The sequence below is a fragment of the Delphinus delphis genome, chromosome 6, assembly GCF_949987515.2.
Source record: "Delphinus delphis chromosome 6, mDelDel1.2, whole genome shotgun sequence".
Classification (NCBI taxonomy): domain Eukaryota; kingdom Metazoa; phylum Chordata; class Mammalia; order Artiodactyla; family Delphinidae; genus Delphinus; species Delphinus delphis.
The window spans coordinates 99,298,582-99,324,289 of NC_082688.1; the positions used below are offsets into that span (position 1 = coordinate 99,298,582).

General features: G+C 39.4%; 1 protein-coding gene across 1 annotated transcript in view; it reads left to right on the forward strand.

Annotated features, from left to right (window-relative positions):
* Nucleotides 1-25,708, forward strand: part of PIWIL2 (piwi like RNA-mediated gene silencing 2) — an 88,649-nt gene that overhangs the window by 54,124 nt on the left and 8,817 nt on the right. Inside the window, exons 16-20 of the mRNA XM_060013563.1 lie at nt 985-1,173; nt 3,474-3,575; nt 4,115-4,231; nt 4,814-4,902; nt 6,021-6,126. Of these exons, the coding sequence (XP_059869546.1) occupies nt 985-1,173; nt 3,474-3,575; nt 4,115-4,231; nt 4,814-4,902; nt 6,021-6,126 (603 nt within the window). The remainder of the gene's footprint in view (nt 1-984; nt 1,174-3,473; nt 3,576-4,114; nt 4,232-4,813; nt 4,903-6,020; nt 6,127-25,708) is intronic.

Below are 25,708 nucleotides of genomic sequence, written 5' to 3' on the forward strand. Positions count from 1 at the left end.
CATTCAGTGCCAGCCTATTACCCACTCTCTTTGTTCTTCCTTCTTCTTTTCTCTTTCCTTCCTCTTTTTCCCTAGGTTTTCCATGAAAGAAATAAAATTAAAACAGTTTCCCACCAAGGCAACCAAAGAACAAAATGGTATTTTTTTTTTTTCTTTGAGGTATGCGGGCCTCTCACTGCCATGGCCTCTCCCGCTGCGGAGCACAGGCTCCGGACGTGCAGGCTCAGAGGCCATGGCTCACGGGTCCAGCTGCTCCGCGGCATGTGGGATCCTCCCGTACCGGGGCACGAACCCGTGTCCCCTGCATCGGCAGGCAGACTCTCAACCACTGCGCCACCAGGGAAGCCCAGTATATAATTACTTTTAAATGTTTTTGGCTCACCTGGTCTCTATGGCCGTGCATAAAGTACACACATTTGTTTCTAAAACTTTATTTTTGAAATATATTTAAAGAAAAAGTACACTTATGTATATAACTTGATGAATTTTCACAAGTTAAATCTGTGTAATCAACACCGAGGGTTAAGAAACAGAACTTTACCAGTGCCTCAGAAGCCCCACCCCCATGCTCCTAATTACTACCTATCTGGCACCCTTACCCAACCCAAGAATGACCACTATTCTGACCTCTAACAGCATTGATTTTTTTCAGCTGTGTTTGTACTTAATATATACATGAAACCATACTGTATATATTCTGTCATGTCTGGCTTCATTTCTTCAGCCTTGTTTGGTAAGTTTCTCCATACTGTTAGGTATAGTTACAGATCTTCGATTCTCATTGCTGTGTAATATTCCATTGTGAGACTGTGCCACAATTTACTTATCACACACATCTGCATTAGTAATCAGCATTAGATAAGACAGGACTCAAGCAGAGAGAGTGAAAAGCAATTTGTTCTTTAGAATAACATCTCCTGATATGAAGTTGGGGTGTTGGGGAAGTTGTGGGAAGTACTAAAAATAACTTGTTGTTGCTCCTAGGTCCCCATGCATTTCTGGGCGCTGTTTTACCCAAAGAGAGCAATGGATCAAGCCCGAGAACTGGTGAAGATGTTAGAGAAGGTAGCTGGCCCCATTGGCATACGCATGAGCCCGCCAGCCTGGGTGGAACTGAAGGATGATCGCATAGAGACCTATGTCAGAACCATTCAATCCATGCTGGGAGCTGAGGTAATAAATTAATTTGAGTAAATTTTTAGGATGTCCATTCTGAAATAGTTGAATACTTGATTTTTTTTTTTTTTTTTTTGGCCGTACGTGGGCCTCTCACCATTGTGGCCTCTCCTGTTGCGGAACACAGGCTCCGGACGCGCAGGCTCAGCGGCCATGGCTCACGGGCCCAGCCGCTCCGCGGCACGTGGGACCCTCCCAGACCGGGGCACGAACCCATGTCTTCTGCATCGGCAGGCGGACTGTCAACCACTGCGCCACCGGGGAAGCCCTTGAATACTTGATTTTAAATTATCTTGGTTATTGATCTGCTGTTGATGATATCCAGGAATCTGTATCTTACTCATGTGCACGTGAAATACTGAATTAACAAAGTAGTCGTTATGCCCTTTGGTTGGTTTCGCTTCTCTCCTCCTTTGTTGGCACTCTCACTCACTCCAGCGTTCTGTTCCTCACGTAATTGGCTGAGATAATAGCTGACTTAACTTCAATTTTTTATCTATATAGAACATGTTGTGCTCAGAAAGCAATTTCCTGGGCCAGGTGCCATCTTGCACGATTCAGTACTGAGCTGTCACAGTCTGGTTTGATTCAAGATTCACATTGCTCCAGTGATGAACTTGGCAGTGGGCCCATCAGCTTGGTCCAGATAGCCGAACGGGACTACTGGAGCTGAGCAGGTCATAGTGTTCACAACTCAGTAGTTCAGGCCTGCAGTTCTTATCTGTTCGTACATAAAACAGAGGAAGAAGATTAAGGAGGGAAAAAAAGCAGACCAAAAGTTTTTGGAAATAACTAGTCCTTGAATTGAAGAGTCAGTTCTTGTGAGATCAATACTAGAATTGATATTCTAGTATTGACTAGAATACTAGTCAGTCATGACTTTTTTCTCTGTTCATCCACCGCTCTGGGTGTGTCATCTGTAGCAGCACACTCATGTTCTCTCTTTCTTTGTATTTTCTTCCTGACTTCCCATGCCTTCTTACTCTGCCATGGCCTCCCCCGGGCCTGATCATTGATAAATTCTGCCCTGCTTTCAAAAGAAAAACCCAGCTGAGCACCTCAGCTCCCCCATCTCACGACTTGGCCTCTTTTATGTATGAGAGTGCACTGCCAACAGTCTTCATGTAGCATGGATATGAGTGTCATTCATAATGTTGACTCCTGTTGGTCTTGCTGTCTCTCTGCCATCTCTAGGGCATTCTGTTTTATTATTCTCTTTGTTTCAGGGTCATAAACTCAGATGTCTGTGGGAGTGAAGTGGGCCAGGAGGGGACTCTAGGGAACTAAAGAGAGTAAACCCCATGACTGCAGATAACAGCCCAGCATTGTCAAATTGATTTTTAGTTTGTTTATTTTTCAATAGAAGCCAAAAGTCTAGATTTGCATATGTGTACACCTACCTATGTTTAAATGGTAATTTTAAAAAGACTTGTGAATCATTATAGGGACTAAAAAACCACATCTGTTTCCTAGATCCAGCCCACAGGCTCCCAGCATGCAGCCCATGTTCTGCGTGGCTTCGGAAGTTCTTTGATCTGATTGCTGGAACATGTATCCTCTGAGAAGTCTTCATTTAAAATTAATCTTGATTTGGAATAGTATACTGTTGATTTCTGTTTCTGTCATAAAGCGTTGGCAACTTCATTTCACTTGTGTGCTACTTTACTTTATTCAGATTTTGAAGGATCCTCTGTTCTTAATGTCAGATCTCTTAAGCAGTGAGAGGTAAAAGATGCTGATATAAGATATTCTTCTGGCAATATCATTCTCTCTCCTAATCGAAAAGTTAGGAAGATCTACTTATGGATTTGACAGTAGCTTCATTTCCTCTGCATTTGGCTCTGAATCCTTTCTTCTGGTATTGTATCCCATGTTTCCTAGTTAAAGTTCTATGGCATGAATGTAATAAGGTGCTTAGTTTACTAAAGAGAGCGGCAAAAAACATTATAGTGCATTGAAAGCATCAACTAATAAGAAACCCTTGCATATTTTTAAGCCTGGTTCTTTTCCAGGGATCTTAAGTGTCCTAATAAATTAATCAGGTAGTCAGGACCAGCTCTAGGTAACTTACGCTAACATGTTATGTAGCTAAGCGAAGAAGCCTGGAACCCAGCAAATACTCACTCAGGTTCAAGGACCTTTTTCTCTGTTGGAATGTCCACCATCTTTGGTTCAGTCCTCTCTTTACCCTAAAGGTCCTGTGGCTTTGCAGACTCTTGAACTGCCCCTGACTGGAGCCCCATCAAGGTCCGCTCAGAGTTCCAAAGCCTGACTTATATATACTTTATCTCCTCAAGGGGAAGATACAGATGGTTGTTTGCATCATCATGGGCACACGTGACGATCTCTACAGGGCCATTAAAAAGCTGTGCTGTGTGCAGACTCCCGTGCCCTCGCAAGTGAGTGGAAACTGGGCAGGAGGCACAGAGGGAAACTCTAGCCTCCCTTGAGGCTTGGAAAAGAGGGACTAAAGTAACTATTAGAAGCCAGCATATGTAGACCCATCTGGTGAAACTTTCCTGTTACAGTAACCTGGCTAATAGCAGATGTTCTTTGTAAACGCTGCTTTCATGTTCCCAAATGAGCACTTTTGCTTGTTCATGGGTGAGTCGCCAGGTGGTTTCACATGACTGGGTTCTGAGAGTATAGGCTTTCCTTTGAAAGGAGAAAGCTGGTTTTCCTACGGAGGTTAATTTTTTTTTTAATCTGCATGAGATCTTTTTGAAAGTTTTTGTTGGCTTGTTGTTTTTTGGTTTTGATTTGTGTCGTGTGTGTGCACACACACACAACATGCCTGACCAGAAACTCTAGAATTAGAACTGTTAGTACCCAGTGCATTATCTGCCAGCCGGAGTTTCTTAAACAAATGTAGTACTTGCTCTAGAATTGTTTACATTGTTTGAAAGGTTGATAGTGTCCGCTTTCCCCTCTATTACAGGTCATCAATGTCCGAACCATTGGCCAGCCCACCAGGCTTCAGAGTGTGGCCCAGAAAATTTTACTTCAGATTAACTGTAAATTGGGTGGTGAGCTCTGGGGAGTGGATATTCCTCTGGTGAGTGATGCTGAGATATGTCTTCATTCAATTCAGCATCCCAGAGAGTCCTACCTAGCTATTTTCCTAATTTTCCGCCTAGAATTTTCCTCATTCTCAGTGCTTATAGTCTGAGTGGTTCATTGCTTGTTTTTGTATAGCCCACAAGCTTTAGAATGGTTTTCACGTTTTTAAGTGGTTGAAGAAAATAAGACTAATATCTCCAGACACATGAAAATTATATGAAATTCAGTTTTCAGTGTCCTTAAATGCGTTTTTATTGGAACGTAGCCATACTCCTTTACGTACTACCTGTGGCTGCTCGTGTGCCGTAATGGCAGAATTGAATAGTTCCTCCAGAGACGGTGTGGCTCACAAAGCCTAAGGTATTTACTTTTTAGTCCTTCACAGAAAGTTTGCCAGTCCCTGGTCTTGACGATCTCTGACTTTGTTCATAGTGTTTAAAAAATATCAAGTTGATTGCACTCTTTCTCTTCCTTTCCCAGAACTTATTTTCGTATGTTGCTTTGGGGTTCAGATAACAATTAAAGATGGGGTGATGTGTTGCTTGGATTTTTGGTTTGTTTTTGTCTTCTAACCCAGAGACAATTAATGGTGATCGGGGTGGATGTTTACCACAACCCCAGCAGAAGCATGCGCTCCGTGGTTGGCTTTGTCGCAAGCATCAGTCTGTAAGTACCACTCCTGGCTCTATTGTGTTTGGTTACCTTATTTTAATGCCTAATCTTACTGTAAAGCCAGAAAAAATTTTTGAATATTTAATATTATAGTAAAAGTATACTGAAATTCTTCCTTCTCTATCTTCCTGTGATATTAATTTGTACAATCTCTTATCACATGTGTAAGTTTGTTCCCTGACTACACTGTAACCTCTTTCAGAATGGGGTCTGTGTCTTGCTGGTGGTGGGGTTTTTCCCCTAGAAATGAGGGGTTTTGTTTGTTTTTTCTGATTGTAAAAATAAAGCATGCTCATGCAAAAATCTCCAGAAATTTAGAAAGTGAAAATTCCTCATGGTCTAGCTTTCATTAACCACCACCAAAGATGTGGAGTATGTATATACTTTTAGCTACTCTTTTATGCATATATTAACATATAGGTAGCTGGTATACACATACAAGTGGCACATTACTATGTATACTGTTCCTCATCTTCTTTTATGTACTTAAACTGTATATTTTGGTCATTTTCCTGTATTGACACAAATAAATCTCCATCAATTCTTTTTAACTGCTGCATGGAATTTATTATATGCTATAGCACTATTTAACTAGTCCTCTGTTGGTGGATATCTAGGTTGTTAAATTTTTTCAATTGGAAGCAGTTTTGTAGCAGATATCCACAATTATGCCTGTATTTATTTATTTTTTTTTTGCGGTACGCGGGCTTCTCACCGTTGTGGCCTCTCCCGTTGTGGAGCACAGGCCCCAGACGCGCAGGCTCAGCGGCCATGGCCCATGGGCCCAGCCGCTCCGCTGCATGCGGGACCCTTCCGGACCAGGGCACGAACCGGTGTCCCCTGCATCGGCAGGTGGACTCTCAACCACTGCGCCACCAGGGGAGCCCATGCCTGTATTTTTATATTCTGTAGCTGGCTTACATGTATCTTTTCCCTACATCAGTGTGTGTTTTTCCATGTAACGTAAATGCGTTTGCTGGGTACTTGTGTGACTGGTGCATGGAGAAGCCTGTGTATGCTGACATTCAGCTGTGGGCCTTCCTTTGTGAGTGTGTGTTCATCTCTCTCTCTCTCTCTCTCTCTCTCTCTCTCTCTGCTTGCCTCTGCCCCAGCACCCTCACAAAATGGTATTCACGAGTGGTATTCCAGATGCCGCATCAGGAGATGGTGGATAGCCTGAAGCTGTGCCTGGTGGGCTCCTTGAAAAAGTTCTATGAGGTGAGGAGAACAGCAGTTCTAAAGTATCAGGGTTTTTAAGGCCTGCCTTCCTGATCACTTTAAGAGGAAGTCTGATTTAGTGAGAGGGATCCCAACTCGAAGGTGAGTTTCCTAAACAGACTGACAGGCAGCTCAGAAGCACTGTTTTCAGGCTTCTACTTGTACAGAGCAGCTTAAAGAGCTCAGTGCTTTGATTTGATTTGGTAAGTAATGATTATTTCCCTGGTTGTCAGTCTGATGCCTGTGTGCATAATCTTCAGGCCCTTATCAGGAAAGTCAGGGTACATTTTAGTAATTAAAGCAGCTTATTAATTTTCTCAGCTTTCTATGGCTGTCATTAGGCACTGGTTCTTTTCATTTAAGTTCAAGACCAGTGCCTCCCTGAAAATCACCCCTAGAACTCCAAAGAATGCTAACCATGGAGAATTGCTGTCATTAAGCTGATATTGGGTCTGGAACAGTGAGCAAGCAAGGTACTGGGTTTTGCCTTGGCCAGTACATCAAAGGAAGCACTGATAAGTGGCTTTCATTTCTTAGGGTTCAGTGTTAGCCCTTTGCATAGAGATTAAACAGCAAGAAATTTAATGATTTCGCATGATTAAAGTCAATCTCTAGAACTCCACCTTGTTTCATTTTAGAATAATGTTTCCTATAGTGTCCTTCCAATGGTTTGGTACTGTTTCAGTATTAGAGATTATGTAAACCAGAAGTTAAATTTTGTCCCTGTAGAGGTCCATGTGATATGCTACTTTGTTATGAAGTCCCACTCACACCTTCCTTCTTGTAGTCGCTATTGTTTGCCTGCAAAGTTGTGTATGTCTTTTCAGCCCTAGCTCAAAGATTAGTTCTGTGAAACCTTTCTCATTTCCCCTCCTCTGCTCCATCCCTTAGCTAGACTTATTTCTTTATGATCCTCTCCCAAGGCCCTCTGTTAACATTCTGTGTAGTGATTATCACATCCTGCCTTTTATTAGTTGTTTTATCCTTATTTATCTCTCCCTCTGGGTTGTAAATTACTTGAGCACTGTTTGGTTATGGATGGTTCTGTAGTATATTACCCTAAAACTTAGTGACATGCAGTGAGCATTTATGATGTTCGCTGTCAGGAAGTTGGACAGGGCACAGTGGGCTCCAGTTCTGCTCCATTTGGGCCCCTTCATGTGGTCTTTTCACATGAGCTAGTTTGGGCTTCCTCACAGCATGGTGGCTGGGTTCAGAGCTTGAGCATTCCAAGAGATTGAGAGAGCCAGGTAGAAAATGTGTTTCCTTGTATACCTTAGTCTTGAAAGCCATGTAGCGTCACTTCCACTGCATTCTGTAAGCCAAGTAGTAGTATCATTGTGAATATGCCTGAGTTTTGGAGGAGCCAGTGTGGGGTAGAGGTGGACTTAAAGAAACAACTGGTATGCTCTATAAGGCCATTACATATATTCTGATATTTCTGTACTAATTACTCTTTCCCCCCTTCATCTATTATAAGGCACTGTTTGTACCTTACAATAAACTTGTGCAGAACTCTTTAGCATAGAAGTTAGCTGGTGGTTAGCTAGTCCTGTTCTTCCTCAGGCCAGTAGTTTTTCCATTTATATTACATCCTGAGGAGGCTTTAACCCAATTTCCCAATATATTTGCTTATCAATATTGGTATTATCATAAGACTTATATACATGGTATAGTTGAATCTTACCAACAAGGTTAGTTGAATCTTACCAACAAGGTCACCCTACATCATGATGCAGGGTGGTAGTAGACATAACCTGAAATATAAGAGTCAGCAGTGGCACATTACTAGAGACCCACGCAGGCATGAATAATTAGTTCAGTTCATCATTATATTGTAGGACCAAAATATCTCCCAGAGCCATGCCACTTTAGTTTGCAGGCTTCCATTCAACATTGTCAGGTTCTGAAAGCAGCAGTTCATTCGCCATTTCAGACATTGGTATACTTGAGCTAACAGACAATGTCACCTCTTGCTCTGAGTGTCTTTTAAGGCACCAATGTAATGTTGTATTTTCCTCATTGCACAACCATTTATTCATTCCTTTATCCTCAACTACCATTCTTCCTTCTCTGTATTTATACCCAAACTTTTCCACCTTTAAATGGAACATTAGGTTTAGCCACTGTGCTGGTCTAGGATGCTGCCAGCAATACTAGTCTAGCAATTGCCTCCCCCTCAGTCCACTGCCATTCACATAGGGTAGGATTACATAGGTCAGAACGAGTGGGCTGTCTCACCTCCTAGGCAGTATAGATGCGTGTCCTGTGAACCTCAATTTTGCCCGAGGGGGTGAAGGCACAGTCCACCCCGTTAGGTCCTTAGGAACTCTAATTACAGTTTCTTGCTTAGGGACTGTTATGGGTTGAATTGTGCCCCCTTAAAAAGATATTGAAGTCCTAACCCCAGTACCAGTGAATGTAACCTTTTTTGGAAAGAGTGTCTTGGCCGATAATCAAGTTAAGATGAGGTCATTAGAGTGGGCCCTAATCCATTACGCCTGTGTTCTTAGGAAAAGAGGACATTTGGACCCAGAGACAGACACACATAGAGGAAAGGCAGTGTGAAGACACAGGGAGTGCACCATCTACAAGCCAAGGAACACATGAGGCCACCAGGAGTCACAGAATGATAGATTCTCTGTCACAGCCCTCAGAAGGAAACAACCTTGCCAACACTTTGATTTCAAACTTGACTCCAGCACGGTGGAACAGTACACTTCAGTTAGTGGTACTTTGTTATGGCAGCTCTAGCAAATGAATGCATGGTTCATCGCAGCTTCTAGCACCCAATGTTGCAGTCCTGGTCCGAGAACCACTGCATCAGGTAGTAAAAAAGAGGGTTAACGTCATGTGGAGGAAAACAAAAAGTATTGTCATAGCAGCATCCTTCCCCACCCCTTGTTCTTTAGATCCCCCAGAAAAGGAGAGGAGTTTATCTAGTGGGGACATTCCCTTGGCCCCTGTCATGTTGAATATGAGTACATACTCATAAAATCATGTAAGCTAGCCCTTCACACCTTTATTCCCTTCATTTTAAACAATAAATGTTTCAGTTGCTCATTCTGATTTTCTGTCAAACTGTTACTCTGGGGATGAAAGTGTGTTCCTTGGTCTGAGGAAATGTGACTTGGCAGTCCAGATTGGTATAGTGTCTTCTGTTTTAGTTCTTTTATAGTATTTTGAGAATTTGTATCTACCAGCAGATATGCAAAACCCAGTCCAGAATAGGTGTCCGTTTCTGTCAGGAACAATTTGTAATCTCCTGGAGCTGCAGAGTCAGTCCAATTTGCCAGTGTGCGGGGCCTTCCCCTCAGGGAATCTGACCCCAGAGCCATCTGCATTCTCTGTCCTCTTGGCACACAGAACAGTTTATTGGAATTTTGCACTTCAGAGGGTATGAGAAAAATATGTCTAGATTTAGCCCATTTCTTCATTGCTTCAGCCCTCAGTGTCCACTCATTTCATGGACCCAGGTACCGCTCGAGCAGACACACCAAGATATCAGCTTGCTGGTAACTACTTTCTGATCCTGGAAGGAGGTAGTTACTCCCCATTCATCCTTCCCCCTACTTCCTGGTAACATCTAATCTGCTTTCTGTCTCTGTGGATTTGTGTATATTATATAGAGATAATAATAAAATACATGATCTTTTGTGTTTGCCTTCTTTTATTGATCGTGTTTATAAGGTTCATCTAAATTGTAGACTATATTATTACTTTGTTCTTTTTTATGGATGAATCATGTTCTATTGTATGTTTATCCATTCATCACTGATGGACGTTTGTACTGTTCCCACCTTTTGACTATTGTGAATAATATGAATAATACAGGCTGTGAACATGCCTGTATATGTATTAGTTTGAGTACCTATTTTCAGTTCTTTTGGGTATATACCTAGGAGTGACATTGCTGGGTCATATGATAATTCTTTAACTTTTTGAGGAACCCTCAAACTGTTTTCCACAGTGGATGCACCATTTCACGTTCCTATCAGCAATATAGGAGGGTTCCAGCTACTCCACATCCTTGCCGACACATCTTATTTTCCTTTTTTTAATTGTAACTCTGGTGAAGTGGTATCTCATTATGGCTTTAACTTGCATTTCCTTAATGACTAATGATGTTGTACATCTTTTCATGTGCTTATTGTCCATTTGTATAACTTCTTTGGAGAAGTCCTTTTGAGTCCTTTCCCTGTTTTTCAGTTGATCTATTTGTCTTTTTCTTTTTGAGATGTAAGAGTTTTTGTTTTTATTTTTACATATTCTGGATACAGAACTCTTGTCTGATGTACGGTTTGCAAATATTTTCTCCCATTCTGTAGAGTGTCTTCACTTTCTTGATAATGTTATTTGATGCACAAAAGTTTTAAATTTTGATGGGGTCCCGTTATCTATTTTTTCTTTTGTTCCTTGTGCTGTCAAATCTAAGACTCTGTTGCCAAATTTGAGGTCATGAAGATTTATGCCTCTGTTTTCTTCTAACAGTTTTAGAGCTTTAGCTGTTACCTTTAGGTCATTGATCCATTTTGAGTTACATTTTGTATGTGGAGTGAGGTAGAGGTCCAACTCTACTCTTTTGCATGTGGTTATCCACGTGTCCCAGCACCTTGTTGGGGAGACTATATTCTTTATAGAATGGTATTGGCACCCTTATTAAAGATCAATTAGCCCTGGATGTTTGGGTTTATTTCTGAACTCTCAGTTCTGTTCCATTGGTCTCTATGTCATCCTTATGTCAGTACAACACTGTTTTGATTATTGCTTCTTTTTAGTTAGTTTTGAAATTAGGAAGTCTGAGTCTTCCAGGGTTTTTATCAATATTGTTTTGGCTATTCAGAGCCCCTTGGAATTCCATATGAATTTGAGAATAGGCACTCGCATTTCTGTAAAAAGGGCCATTGGAATTGCGATAGGAATTGCATTGAATTTATAGATCACTTTGCAAGTGTTGTCATCTTAATAATATTCACTCTTGCAATATGTGGACACAGGATGTCTTTCCATTTATTTAGGTTGTATTTAATTTCTTTCAGCAATGTTTTGTAGTTTCCAGGTTCAAGTGTTTCACCTCCTCAGTTAAATTTATTCTGGGTATTTTATTCTTTTGAATGCTACTGAGTATGGAATAGTTCTGATTTCATTTTTGGATTGTTCATTGCTGGTGTATAGAAACATAATTGTTTTGTGTGTTAATCTTTAACCCTGAAACTTTTCTGAACTTAACTAGCTTTAGTAGATTTTTTTCCCCAATTCTTTGGGATTTTTCTATATAGAATCATGTTACCTGCAAATAGAAATAGTCATACTTCTTTTTTCCCAATTTTGATGCCTTTTATCTATTTATCCTGCTCAGTTGCTCTGACTGGAACTTCCAGTACAATATTTAATAACAGTGGTAAAAACAGGCATCCTTGTCTTTTTCCTGATCTGAGGGGGATAGTTTTAAGTCTTTCACCATTGAGTATGATGTTAGCTGTGGGTGTTTCATAGACTCACTTTATCATGTTAAGGAAGTTTCTTTCTGTTCCTAATTGGCTGAGTGTTTTTATAGTGAAAGTGTGTTGGATTTTTATCAAATGCTTTTTCTGCATATTAGTTTATAACAGTCTCATTCATATTAATACCAAATTGATTTCAGTAGTACACAAAAAATTTGTTCCTTTCTGGTACTATGGTGTCCCTCCTTCTCTGTGCTAATTTTATTTTATTTTATTTTAATTAATTCATTAATTTTTGGCTGCGTTGGGTCTTTGTTGCTGTGCATGGGCTTTTTCTAGTTGCAGTGAGTGGGGGCTACTCTTTGTTGCAGTGGTGGGCTTCTCATTGCGGTGACTTCTCTTGTTGCGGAGCACGGGCTCTAGGCACGTGGGCTTCAGCAGTTGTGGCGCACGGGCTTAGTTGCTCCGCGGCACGTGGTATCTTCCCGGACCAGGGCTCGAACCCGTGTCTCCTGCATTGGCAGGTGGATTCTTAACCACTGTGCCACCAGGGAAGTCCTGTGCTAATTTTATATTAGGGTTTCCAGAGAGACAGATCAATACGGGGTGCGTGTGTATGTGTATGTGTGTGTGTGTGTGTGTATTTTGAGGAATTGGCTCATGTGATTTATGGAGGCTGGCAAGTCCAAAATCTGCAGGGTAGGCCAACAGGTTGGAGACCCAGGGAAGGGCTGATGTTGTAGATCAAGTTTGAGTTTATCCTATTTGGTATGTTTTAGTCTTCTTGAATGTGTCAGTTAACTTTTGAATCATATTTGGGAATTTTTGGTCCACTATTTCTTCAAACACTCTTTTGCCCCTTTCTCTCTCTCCTCTGCTACTGAGACTCCAATTATTCGTATGTTGTTATGCTTGATGGTGTCTCACAGGTCTCAGAGGCTGCATTCATTTTTCTTCCTTTTTTTCTTTGTTTCTCACACTGGATAATCTTGATTGATTTATCTTTTAGTTCACTGATTATTCCTTCTGCCTGATCACATCTGCTCTTAAGCCCCTCTGGTGAATTTTTCATTTCACTTATACTTTCTGATTCCAAAATTTTTGTTTGGTTCTTTCTTACAGTTTCTATCTTTTTTTTTTTTTTTTTGCGGTACGCGGGCCTCTCACTGCTGTGGCCTCTCCCGTTGCAGACCACAGGCTCCGGAAACACAGGCTTGGCGGCCATGGCTCACGGGCCCAGCCGCTCCGCGGCATGTGGGATCCTCCCGGACCAGGGCATGAACCCGTGTCCCCTGCACCGCAGGCAGACTCTCAACCACTGCGCCACCAGGGAAGCCCACAGTTTCTATCTTTATTGGTAGTCTTTACTTTGTGAGATTTTCCTTAAGGTCTTTAGATATAGTTTTCTTTAGATCTTTGAACATTATTTAAAAATGGTTGGGGGCTTCTCTGGTGGCGCAGTGGTTAAGAAGCCACCTGCCAATGCAGGAGACACAGGTTCGAGCCCTGGTCTGGGAAGATCCCACATGCCGTGGAGCAGCTAAGCCTGTGCGCCACAACTACTGAGCCCGCGTACCACAACTACTGAAGCCTGTGCACCTAGAGCCCATGCTCCGCAAGAGAAGCCACCGCATTGAGAAGCCCGCGCACCACAATGAAGAGTAGCCCCCGCTCGCAGCAACTAGAGAAAAGCCTGCGCGCAGCAACTAAGACCCAGAGCAGCCAAAAATAATATAAATAAGTAAATAATTTAAAAAATAAATAAAATAAAAATGGTTGATTTCAAGTCCTTGTCTAATATAACCAATGTCCGGGCTTCTCCCCATACAGTTTCTATTAACTACCTTTTTTTTTCATGTGGATGGGCTGTAGTATACTATTTTTTGGCATGTTTCATAATTTTTTATTGAAAGCTAGACATATTTGTTTATTTTTATTTATTTTTTTGCGGTACGCGGGCCTCTCACTGTTGTGGCCTCTCCCGTTTCGGAGCACAGGCTCCGGACGTGCAGGCTTAGTGGCCATGGCTCACGGGCCCAGCCGCTCCGCTGCATGTGGGATCTTCCCGGACCGGGGCACGAACCCGTGTCCCCTGCATTGGCAGGCGGACTCTCAACCACTGCGCCACCAGGGAAGCCCGACATATTTATTTTTAATTAAAAAAAATTTATTTAAAGCTACATTTCTTTCTTTTTTATTTATTTATTTATTTTTTGCGATACTCGGGCCTCTCACTGTTGTGGCCTCCCCCGTTGCGGAGCACAGGCTCCGGGTGAGCAGGCTCAGCGGCCATGGCTCACAGGCCTAGTTGCTCCGTGGCATGTGGGATCTTCCCGGACCGGGGCACAGACCCGCATCCCCTGCATCGGCAGGCGGACTCTCAACCACTGCACCACTAGGGAAGCCGTCTTTCTTTTTTAAAATATTTATTTATTTATTTGGCTGCCTCGGGTCTCAGTTGTGGCATGCAGGATCTTCGTTGCAGCATGCAGGATCTTTCATTGCGACACGCAGCCTTCTCTCTATTTGTGGCTCATGGGCTCCAGAGCACGTGGGCTCAGTTGCCCTGTGGCATGTGGGATCTTAGTTCCTCGACCAGGAATCCAACCTGTGTCCCCTGCATTGGAAGGAGAATTCTTAACCACTGGACCACCAGGGAAGTCCCTAGACATTTTTGATATAATGTTGGCAACTCTGCAGATCAAATCTCCACCCCCAGGGATTGTTGTTGTTGCTCTTCGATGCTTTCCCTGGCCCGATTCTGTAATCTTCGTAATCTAAACTGTGTGTAGCCACTGAAATCTCCCCTTAGTTTAGCTTAGTGATCAGCTAATGACAGGACAAAGATTTCTTCAAATGCCTTGAATGTTTTGCACCCTCCAGTGATTGCTAGATTATTTTCTCAGTTACCATGGTAGTGAGGCTGCAGGTGTCACAGCTAGCGCAGAGAAAGGGGAATATGAATAGAGCAAGTTAAAACACCACAAAGGTCAAGATTCAGCCAATTTCATTGAATAAATGCTGTTCAGATTGTTTTAAGCCTCTGGTTAGTTTCCACAGTTCTAAAAAAAAGTTGATTTTGACCATTTGTGCAGTGTGCTTGTTGCTTTTATGGTTGAACAGATTTTTGGAGGTCCTTACTTTCTCATTCAAGAAATAGTTCTTGAAGAGTGCTTTTGACAATCTGCTTTTGTCAAGTGCAAGTGCTTTTCTAGGTGGACAGTGATTAGAGTTTAGAACCCACTAAGGGTAGATTGCACTAGAAAACCTCCATCATTTTGTTTTAGGGCCCCAAAGGGCTACATTCTAGGAATAAGGGTGATTGAAAGCAAACTGCAGCTCATCTTTGAATTATTTTAAATTTTTGAATCAGATATGATGATCCAGCGTGCTAGTGTTTCTAAGTTTCTCATAGTGCTAATACTCTAGACACCTGGAAGAAACAAACTTGAATCTTCTCCGTATGAACAGTATCATTCCAGGCGCCATGTTATTTCTATTAACAATACTGTAAATACAGGCATACCTCAGAGATATTGGGGGTTCAGTTCCAGACTACCACAGTAAAGCTAGTACTGCACTAAAGTGAGTCACAAATTTTTTAGTTTCCCAGTGCATATAAATGTTAGGTTTATGCCATGCTATAGTCTGTTAAGTGTGCAATGAACAAATGTGCATGTCTTAATTAAAAAACAATGTGTTGGAAAAATGGCACTGATAGACTTGCTCAGCACAGGGTGACACAAACCTTTAATTTGTAAAAAAAAAAAAAAAAATGCAGTATCTGCAAAGTGCAATAAAGTGAAGCACAATAAAATGAGGTACGTCTGTGCTATGTTTGGCAATTTTTAAAAAGGAATATATTTATATTATACACACATGTAGGCACATATGTGTATATATTTTTTGAATATATATTACATATATACACGTGTGTGTATATACACATACATATGTCATGTATTTATTATATATATACATATATGTATGTATATCTACTTGAATTTAATTGAGAAGTTAATGAAGCAAAGAAGAAAAAGGTGAAGATACAAAACGACAGAAACCCAGAGAGATGATGAGAGCTGCATTTGGGTTCTTTTTCTTTAGGGAAATATGCTAATTCTGGAAGAGGCAGCTGAAACATTGAAAAGCTGTGGAGCACTTTTGAAGTCTTAGGGATCAAAAGCTGGAGGCCAGGGCCCCCAAGCCAGTGGTAGTCGTGAGTCTTCTCCCCACTATTTGGGCTGTGAATCTGAAGAGCTGCAATCTAGGAGTAAAGAGCTATAGGTAGATCAACTCTGAATGATACTAGTCCTTGAATATGGATTCAGATGAACTCTGACTGCTAGTTTTACTGCCCACTTGCCAAAAGCAAATAAAAACCCTCTGAAGGAAGATAACATTATCCTGGGCATCAGATTTTTCTGCAATATCTAGCAATCAATAAATAATAACCAAGAATACAAGAGAGAAAATGAAGGGACTGAAAAACTAAAAAAACCAACAGATAATTGATCCAGATGCACAGAGGATTCAGATAGATGAGTAGTCAGACACATTTTAAAATAGCTACACTTAAGTTCAGAGAAATGGAAGACAACATTAAGAATTTTAGCAGGGCTTCCCTGGTGGTGCAGCAGTTGAGAGTCCACCTGCCGATGCAGGGGACACAGGTTCGTGCCCTGGTCCGGGAGGATCCCACGTGCCGCAGAGCGGCTGGGCTCGTGAGCCATGGCTGCTGAGCCTGTGCGTCCGGGGCCTGTGCTCCACGGCGGGAGAGGCCACAACAGTGAGAGGCCCGTGTACAGAAAAAAAAAAAAAGAATTTTAGCAAACAGAAACTGGGGAAAAATGGAAATTTCTAGAACTAAAAATTATAATAACCAGAATTAAACACTTAGTGAATGGGTGTGTTAGGTTGCTAGGGCTGCCAGAACAACGGCTTAAACAATAAAAATTTATTTCCTCACAGATCTGTGGGATGGGAAGTCCAAGATCAAGATGCTGTGCTGGCAGGGTTGGAGTCTCCTGAGGCCTCTCTCCTTGTCTTATAGATGGCTGTCTTCTCTCTGTGTCGCATGGTCTCTACTGTATGTGTGTCTGTCTCCCAGTCTCCTCTTCTTAGAAAGACACCAGTCATATTTGATTAGGGCCCACCCCAGTGACCTTTTTTAAACTGAATAACCTCTCTAAATATCTGTTTCCAAATACAGTCACATTTTGGGTGTGGCAGGTTAGGACTTCAACACAAATTTTGGAGAAACACAGCTCTGTGCATAACAGTGGGCAACAGTAGTTTAGACTTAATTGAGGAAATTAAGAGACAATTGAAAGATAGGTAAGAAGAAAATAATCAAACTGCACTGAGATACGGAGGGTTAGAAAATATAACAAGGCAACAGACGTGGGAGTTATGGAGTTAAAATATATTATACACGTAAGTGGTCCACAAGGAGGTTAGAGAGAGCAGAGGGCAGAAAAACAATGGTAAAGAATATTCCAAAAGTGTTAGAAGACATTAAGTCACAGATACGAGAAACCCAACAAATCCCAAGCAAGATATAAAAAGAAAAGTACACTTAGGCACATTAGAGTAAAACTGTTGAAAGTAAAGACAAATATATATATACATATTAAGGCAAGTCAAAGGAAAATAAAAGAGGTTACCTTCAAGGAGCAACAAATTGACTAATAGTGAACTAGTCAAAAGAAACAGTTTAAGCCACAAGATAATAAAATAATGGCTACAAAATGCTGAAAGAAAATAACTACCAATATAAAATCCAATATCCACTAAAAGTAACTTCTAATAAGGTGAAAAAAGACACTTTGTGGCAAATAAAAAATTGAGAATGCTTGTCACCGGCAGATTTGCACTGAAGGAAAATACAAAAGAGCATTTTTCACCTACAAGGAAAATTATCCCAGAAAACACTTAGAAATGGTTAAAGGAATAAATACAGGAATAAAAGTGCCAAGTATGGGGATAAATTTAAATGAATACCTACCATCTAAAATAATAATGTTTTTGAGTGGATATATATTCATTTGTGTGTATAAATTTCAAATTGATGACAGTAATAGCATGTATATCTGGAAGAAGTAAATGAAGTTCCAGTGCCTTTAGTTTCTTGAATTGTTGAGGAAAAGGTGAAAGTACTAATTTATATTACAGTTTGATACACTAAGAGCTATGTTGTAATTTCTAGGGTAGCCACTAAAAGAATGAAAAAAGAGTTATGTAACAATCAAAATGAGAGAAGAGAAAATAACAAAAATTTTTTTAAGGAAGAAAGGAGAAGAATATAGAACAAATAGCAAGCAGTACTTGGACCTTGAAAATGTTATGCTAAGTGAAAGAAGCCAGTCATAAAAGACGACGTTTTATATGATTCCATTCATAAGAAATGTTCAGAACAGGGAAGTTTACAGAATCAGAAAGTAGGTCAGTGGTTGCTTAGAGCTAAGTTGGGGAGAGAATAGGAGGTGGGTAGAATGGTGGTAGTTTAAGAGTGTGGGGCTTCTTGTTGAGGTGATGAAAATGTTATAAAATCAGTTGTGATGGTTTTACATATCTGTGGATATACTAAAAAACATTGAATTTTACACTTTAAATTGATGAATTATATGGTGTGTGGATTATGTCTGAATAAATAATTTTTTTAAAAAAATTTAAAGAATCATATAGAAATTCTGGATTTCTAAAATGTAATAAATGAAAATTTCAGTAGAGGGGCCTAACATCAGATTGGATTAAGCAGAAGAAATAACTACCAAATTTGAAGATAGGTCAGTTGAGATTATTGAGTGTGAAGAAAAGAAAGAAAAAAATAAGGAAAATTAACAGAGGCTCAGAGATCTGTGGGACACCATCAGCCATAGCAATATAAACATAATGTGATTCCCAGAAGGGGAGTAGTGAGAGAGAATTGGGAACAAAGGACATTGGAAGGAATAATAGCCAAAAATTTCCAAAATTAATAAAGAAGGTAATCAGTTCATCCAAGAAGCCTAACGAACACTAAGTAGGAAAAACTCAAAGATACCCATACCTAGACACAACCAAGTAAGACTGCTAAAAGACAAAGAGAGCATCTTGAAAGCACCAAGAGAATTGCTCATTATGTTCAAGGCATCTTCAATAAGATTAAGAGCTGACTTCTCATCAGAAATCATGGAGGCCAGAAGGCAATGGGATGACATATTCCAAATGCTGGAAGAAAAAGAAGGTTGAATAAGAATTGTATATCCAGAAAAGCTGCTGTTGAGAAATAAAGGAGAAACCTTGACAATAATATTATGCTCAGTGAAAGAAGCTAGACATAAAACGCCACATATTTATATTATTCCATTTCTATGAAATATCCAGAATAGGAAAATTTGTAGAGACAGAAAAGAGATTACTGGTTTCCAGGCATTGAGGATGCTGGCAGGAATAGGATGCTGGCAGTAACTGCTAAGGGGTATAGGGTTCTTTTGGGGGTGTTGAAAATATTATGGAATTAGGTAGTGTTGATAGGTATATAACTTTGTGAGTATACTAAAACCACTGAATTACACTCTTTGAAATGGTGAATTTTATGTGATTTACATATCATTTTTTTTTTATTGGAGAAAGTAAGACTCTCAGATAAACAAAAACTAGGGGGATTTGTCACTAGCAGACCTGTCCTACGAGAAATACTTAAGGGAGTCCTTCAGGTAGAAATGAAATGACACTAGACAGTAATTTGTATCCACATGAAGAAGTAAGTACCACCAGGAAAGGTAACTATATAGGTAAACATAAGGAGAGCAAAAATTTATTTTTGTTTGTAATTTTTCTTGTAGTCTGTGTCTTAAGAGACAAGTGCATAAAGTGGTAAATATAAATCTAAGTGGATATGCATACAGTGTATAAAGATATAATTTGTATGACAATAAAGGCACAAAGTAGAGGGGAGGGAATGGAGCCATAACAGGAGCAAAGTTTTTGAATAATACCAAAATTAATTTTGTATTGGGACTTCCGTGGTGGTCCAGTGGTAAAGAATCTGCCTTACAATGCAGGGGACGCAGTTTCTATCCCTGGTCAGGGAACTAAGATCCCACATGCCACAGGGCAGCTAAGCCCACGTGCCACAACTACTGAGCTCGCGCGCACCTCAACTAGAGCCCATATGCTGCAAATTACAGACCCCATGTGCTCTGGAACCCGCGTGCCACAACTGCAGAGCCCACATGCCCTGGAGCCTGTGTGCCACAACTAGAGAAGAGAAAACCTGCACACCACAAGTAGAAGTCCGTGTACCACAACGAAGAGCCCGCGCACCGGTGCAACGACAGATCCCACGTCTAAGACCCAACACAGCCAAAAGTAAATAAAATAAATAAATAAATAAATCATCTTAAAAAAAATAAATTTATTTATTTACTTATTTTTAGCTGCATTGGGTCTTCACTGCTGCACGTGGGGGGCTTTCTCTAGTTGCGGCGAGCGGGGTCTGCTCTGCATTGTGGTGCATGGGCTTCTCCCTGTGGTGGCTTCTCTTGTTGCAGAGCACAGGCTCTAGGTGTGCGGGCTTCAGTAGCTGTGGCACACAGGCTCAATAGTTGTGGCTCATGGACTCTAGAGCACAGGCTCAGTAGTTGTGGCTCACAGGCTTAGTTGCTATGAGGCGTTTGGGATCTTCCTGGACCATTGCTCAAACCCGTGTCCCCTGCATTGGCAGGCGGATTCTTAACCACTGCGCCACCAGTGGTTTAAATCTTTAAAAGAATCTTTAAATCTTTAAAAAAAATTTTTGTGTTAACTGACCAAATGAAATTGTTACAAGTTAATATGTTAACTGTAATCACCAGGTGAAACACTAAGAAAATAACTCTGAAAAATAAAAGAAAATGAATGACAAGGGAATTAATATGGTAACTAGAAAGTGTCTATTTAATACAAATTAAGGCAGTTGAGGAAGAATAGAGGGACAAAAAAGATATAAGGCATGCGGAAAAAAATAGTAAAATGGCAGATGTAAATCTTAACCGTATCAGTAATTACATTAAATATAAATGGACTAAACACCAAAGGTAGAGATTAGCAACTTGGATTAAGTGAAAATATGAAGATGTGCTTTCTCCAAGAGACATATTTTAGTTTCAAAGACATAGGAGGTTGAAAGTAAAAGAATGGAACAAGATAAACCAAAAGAGAGCTGGAGTAGCTATACTAATAACAGGCAAAACAGACTTTAAGATAACAATTCTTACTAAAGACAAGAAAGGACATTTCGTAATGGCAAAAGGGTCAATCCATGAGGAAGTCATAAAATATAAACATATATGAAACTAACAACATACATCCAAAAATATATGGAACAAAAACTAACGTAAGTGAAAGGAGAAATAGACAATTCTACAGTAATAGATGGAGATTTCAAAACTTCATTTTTGATAATGGATAGAACAGTTAGAAATAAGATCAACAAGGAAATAAAATACTTGAACAACTCTGCGATCCAACTCAAACTAACAGACATCTACAGAACACACACCAACAGAACACACATTCTTCTCAAATGTGCGTGACACATTCTCCATGATAGAACATATGTCAGGTTATAAAACAAGACTCAGTACATCTTAAAGGATTAAAATCATGCAAAATATGTTCTGAAACCACAATAGAATGAAATTAGAATATAATATGTGGGACATTTGGGAAAGTCACAACTATATGGAAATTAAACAATATTCCCAAGTAACCAGGAGGTCAAAGAAGAAATCAAAAGGAGATTAGAAAACGCTTTGAGATAAATGAAAATAAAGACAAAACATACCAAAACTTGTGGATGTATGTAAAAAAGTGCTTCGAAGGAAAATTTATAGCTGTAAACACCTATAATAAAGAAGAAGAAAAATCTCCAAATAGCCCAAGTTCCACCTTAAGAAATTAGAAAAAGAAGAGCAAACTAAACTCAAAGCAAGAAAGAAGGAATTGATAGAGATTATAGCATAGAGAAATGAAATGCAAAATTGAAAAACAACAGAGAAAATCAATAAACCACAAATCGATTATTTGAAAAGATCAACAGAATTGATAAGCCTTTAGCTAGACCACCCATGAAAAAGAGAAGATCAGATACTAAAATCTGGAATGAAAAAGACTACACTACTGACCTTACAGAAATAAAAAAAGGATTTTAAGAAAATACTATGTATGAATGGCTGTATGCCAAGAAATTAGGTAACCTAAGTGAAATGGACAAACTCCAAGAAGGGCACAAACTATCAAAACTTTTTAGTTATACCAAACATTTTAAGAATTAATACTCTTTCACAAACTCTTCCAAAAAATAGGAAAGGAGGGAACACTTCCCAGTTCGTACCATAAGGCCAATATTACCTTGATACTAAAGCTAAACAAAAATACCACAAGAAAACTGCGGAAGACATCCAGACTGGAAAGGAAGAAGTTAAACTATGTCTGTTTCTATTTGACATTATCTTACATATAGAAAACCCTAAAGAATAAACACACTCTATTGTAGCTAGTAAAAGAGTTCAGCAAGGTTGAGGATACAAGACTGCTGTACAATAGTCAACTATTTCTTTACACTAGCAATGATCAATCCAGAAATGAAATTAAAATAATTCCATTTATAACAGCATAAAAGAGAACTATGTAGGAAAATGTTTAGCAAAAGAAGTGCAAAAAATATACTGAACACTGCAGAACATTGTTGAAAGAATTGAAGAAGACCTAAGCAAAAGGAAAGACAACCCATATTCAAGACTTAATATTGTTAAAATGGTAGTACTCCTTACATTAATCTACAGATTCAAGGAAATACATATCAAAAGTCTAACATGTTTTTTTGCAGGAATAGACAAATTGATTTTCAAATTCATATGGAAATGTGAAAAATTCCAGAATAGGCAAAACAATTTTGAAAAAGAAGAAAATTGAAGGACTCATACTTTCTGAATTCAAAACTTACTACAAAGCTAGAATAAACAAGACAGTCTGGTACTGAAATGGAAAGAGACGTAGAGATCAGTTGAGAGTCCAGAAGTAAACCTGTGTGCTTATGGTAAACTGATTTCTGCAAGGGTGACATTCAATGGCGAGAAAGCATAGTCTTTTCAGGAAATGGTGCAGGGAGTACTGGATATCCACATGCAAAAGAATGAAGTTGGATCCTTGCCTCACACAATATATAAAAAATAACTTCAAATGGATCAAAGACCTAAATATAGGAACTAAAACTGTAAAACTCTAGATGATGGCATAGGTTTATATCTTTGTGACCATTTAACAGACAACAGTTTATTAGATATGATACTGAAAGCAAAAAGCAAGTCAAGAAAAACATAAATCAGACTTCATCAAATTCAAAATATTTTGTGCTTCAAAGTACAAGAAAGTGAAAAGACAACCCATGGAATGGGACAGAATCATTCATCTGGTATATCTAGTACAGGTATAGTTTCCAGAATATACAGCTGAAAAACAAAGAGACAAATAACCCAGCATAAAAATATGCAAACATTTGAATAGACATTTCTCCAAAGAGCATATACAAATAGACGAGAAGCACATGAAGAGAGCTTAATATCATTAGTCATTAGGGAAGTGGAAATCAAAATCACAATGAGGTACCACTTCACATGAAAACCAGATAAAGGCATTACAATAAAGGAAGCTACAGATCAATATTTCTCATGATTATAGATGCAAAAATCTTCAACAGAATATTAGTAAAGCAAATCTAACAATGCATAAAAAGAATTATACACCATAACTGTTCTGAGTTGAATACTGCCTCTCCAAATTCATGTCCACCTCGATCCTGTGAATGTGATGTCATCTGGAAATAGGGTCTTTGCAGATTCAGTCAGGTTAAGATGAGGTTAGGCTGGATTAGGGTGGGCCCTAAGCCAATGATGTATTCTTAAGAAGAGGGAAGTTTGGTCAGAGTCTTAGAAGGTCATGTGAAGGAGCAGAGACACAGACACACAGGAGAAGGCACTGGAAAGGTGGAAGCAGAGATCGGAGTGATGTATCTACAAGCCAAGAAACACTAAGGATTGCCAGAAACCACCAGAAGCTAGAATAGGCAAGGAAGTATTCTTTCCTAGGGCCTTTGGAGGAAGCGTGCGAACCTGCTGATACCACAGTTCTGGACTTCTGCCCTCCAGAACTGTGAGAGAATACATTTCTGCTGTTCTAAGCAACCCAGTTTGTGGTGGTTACAGCAACCCTTAAAAAGGATACAACAACCAAGTGGTTTGTATTCCAGTTATGCAGGGCTGGTTCAGCATTTGAAAATCAATCAGTGTGGTCTGTCACATCAACAGGCTAAAGAAGAAAAATCCTATCATGTCAACAGATGCAGAAAAAGTATTTGACAAAAGTCAACTCCCATTCGTGATTAAAAAAACAAAAAAGAAAAACAAGCAAACAAAAAACAACAACAAACCTCCCAGCAGACTAGAAGTATAGGGGGAACTTCATGAACTTAATACAGAACATCTACAAAAATCCTGCAGCTAACCTTGTACTTAATTGTGAGAAACTAGATACTTTTCCCCTAGGATCAAGAACAAGACAGTTATTTCTTCTCTCACCACTCCTATTCAGCATCATACTGGAAGTCCTAGCTAATGCAAAAAGACAAAAGGAAGTAAAAGTTATACAGTCAAAAAGGAGGAAAAAAAACTTTGCAGGTAGCATGGTGTCTATGTATACAGCTCAAGAAATCAACAACAAAACTGCTGGAATTACAAGGTTGCAGAATACAACATAAATATACAAAATTAAATTGCTGAAAAAAACCACAAAATCAATTCCTTTTCTATATATCAGCAATGAACAATTGGCATTTGAAATTAAAAACAATACCATTTGTATTCGCACCAAAAAATGAAACATTAGATGTAAGTCTAACAAAGCTTATATAAGATTTACATGAAGAAAACTCTAAAACTCTCATGAAAAATATCAAATATCTAAATAAATGGAGAGATATCCCATGTTCATTGATAGGAGGACTCAATATTGTTAAGATGTCAGTTCTTCCCAATTTATCGATTCACTGTAGCCCTAGTCAAAATCCCAGCAAGTTACTCTGCAGATATTTACAAACAGATTGTAAAGTTTAAATAGGTAAAAGACACAGGGTAACCAACACAGTACCTAAGAACCAAATCAGAGGACTTCTGTTACTCAAAGCATTACTATGAAGCTACAGTAATATAGATGGTATGGTATTGACAAAAAGAAAAATAGACATGTCAAGGTAACAGAATTGAGAGCCCAGAAGTAGACCTATACAAATAGATCCCAGTGATCTTTGATAAAAGATCATGGGCCACTTCAATGGAAAAGGAGAATCTTTTCAACAAGTGGTGCTGGAACAGCTGCCCATCCACATGCAAACAAACAAAACAAACAAAAACTATACCCAGATCATATACCTTTCACAAAAATTAACTCAAAATTATCACAAACTTATCTTTAAAATGCAAAAGTTTAAAAAGTATAGAAGATAACATAGAAAATCTTGGTGACCTTGGGTTTGGTGATGACTTTTTGATACCAAAGCACTATCCATGAAATAAAGAACTGATAAACAGGACTTAATTAAAATAAAAAAACAACTTCTGTGAAACTTCTGTGAGAGGCATTAAGAGAATGAAAAGAAGCTACAGACTGGGAGAAAATATTTGCAAAACATATCTGATAAAATACTGTTATCTGAAATATACAAAGAACTCTTAAAATCTCAATAAGAAAACAACCTAATTAAAAGATGGGCAAAAGACTTGAACAGACTTCTCACCAGTGAAGATATACAGATGGCAAATAAGCATATGAAAAGATACTCAGTATAACATTAGGGAATGGCAAATTAAAACAACAAGATACCACTACACATCTATTAGAATGGCCAAAACCTAAAACACTGACAACACCAAATGCTAGTGAGGATGGGGAGCAATGAGAACTCTCATCATTGTCTGAGGGAATGTGAAATGGTACAGCCACTTTGGAAGGCAGTTTGGTAGTTTCTTACAAAACTAAACATACTCTTACTATACGATTCAGCAGTCACAGTCCTTAGTATTTACCCAAATGAGGTGAAAACATATGTCCACACAAAA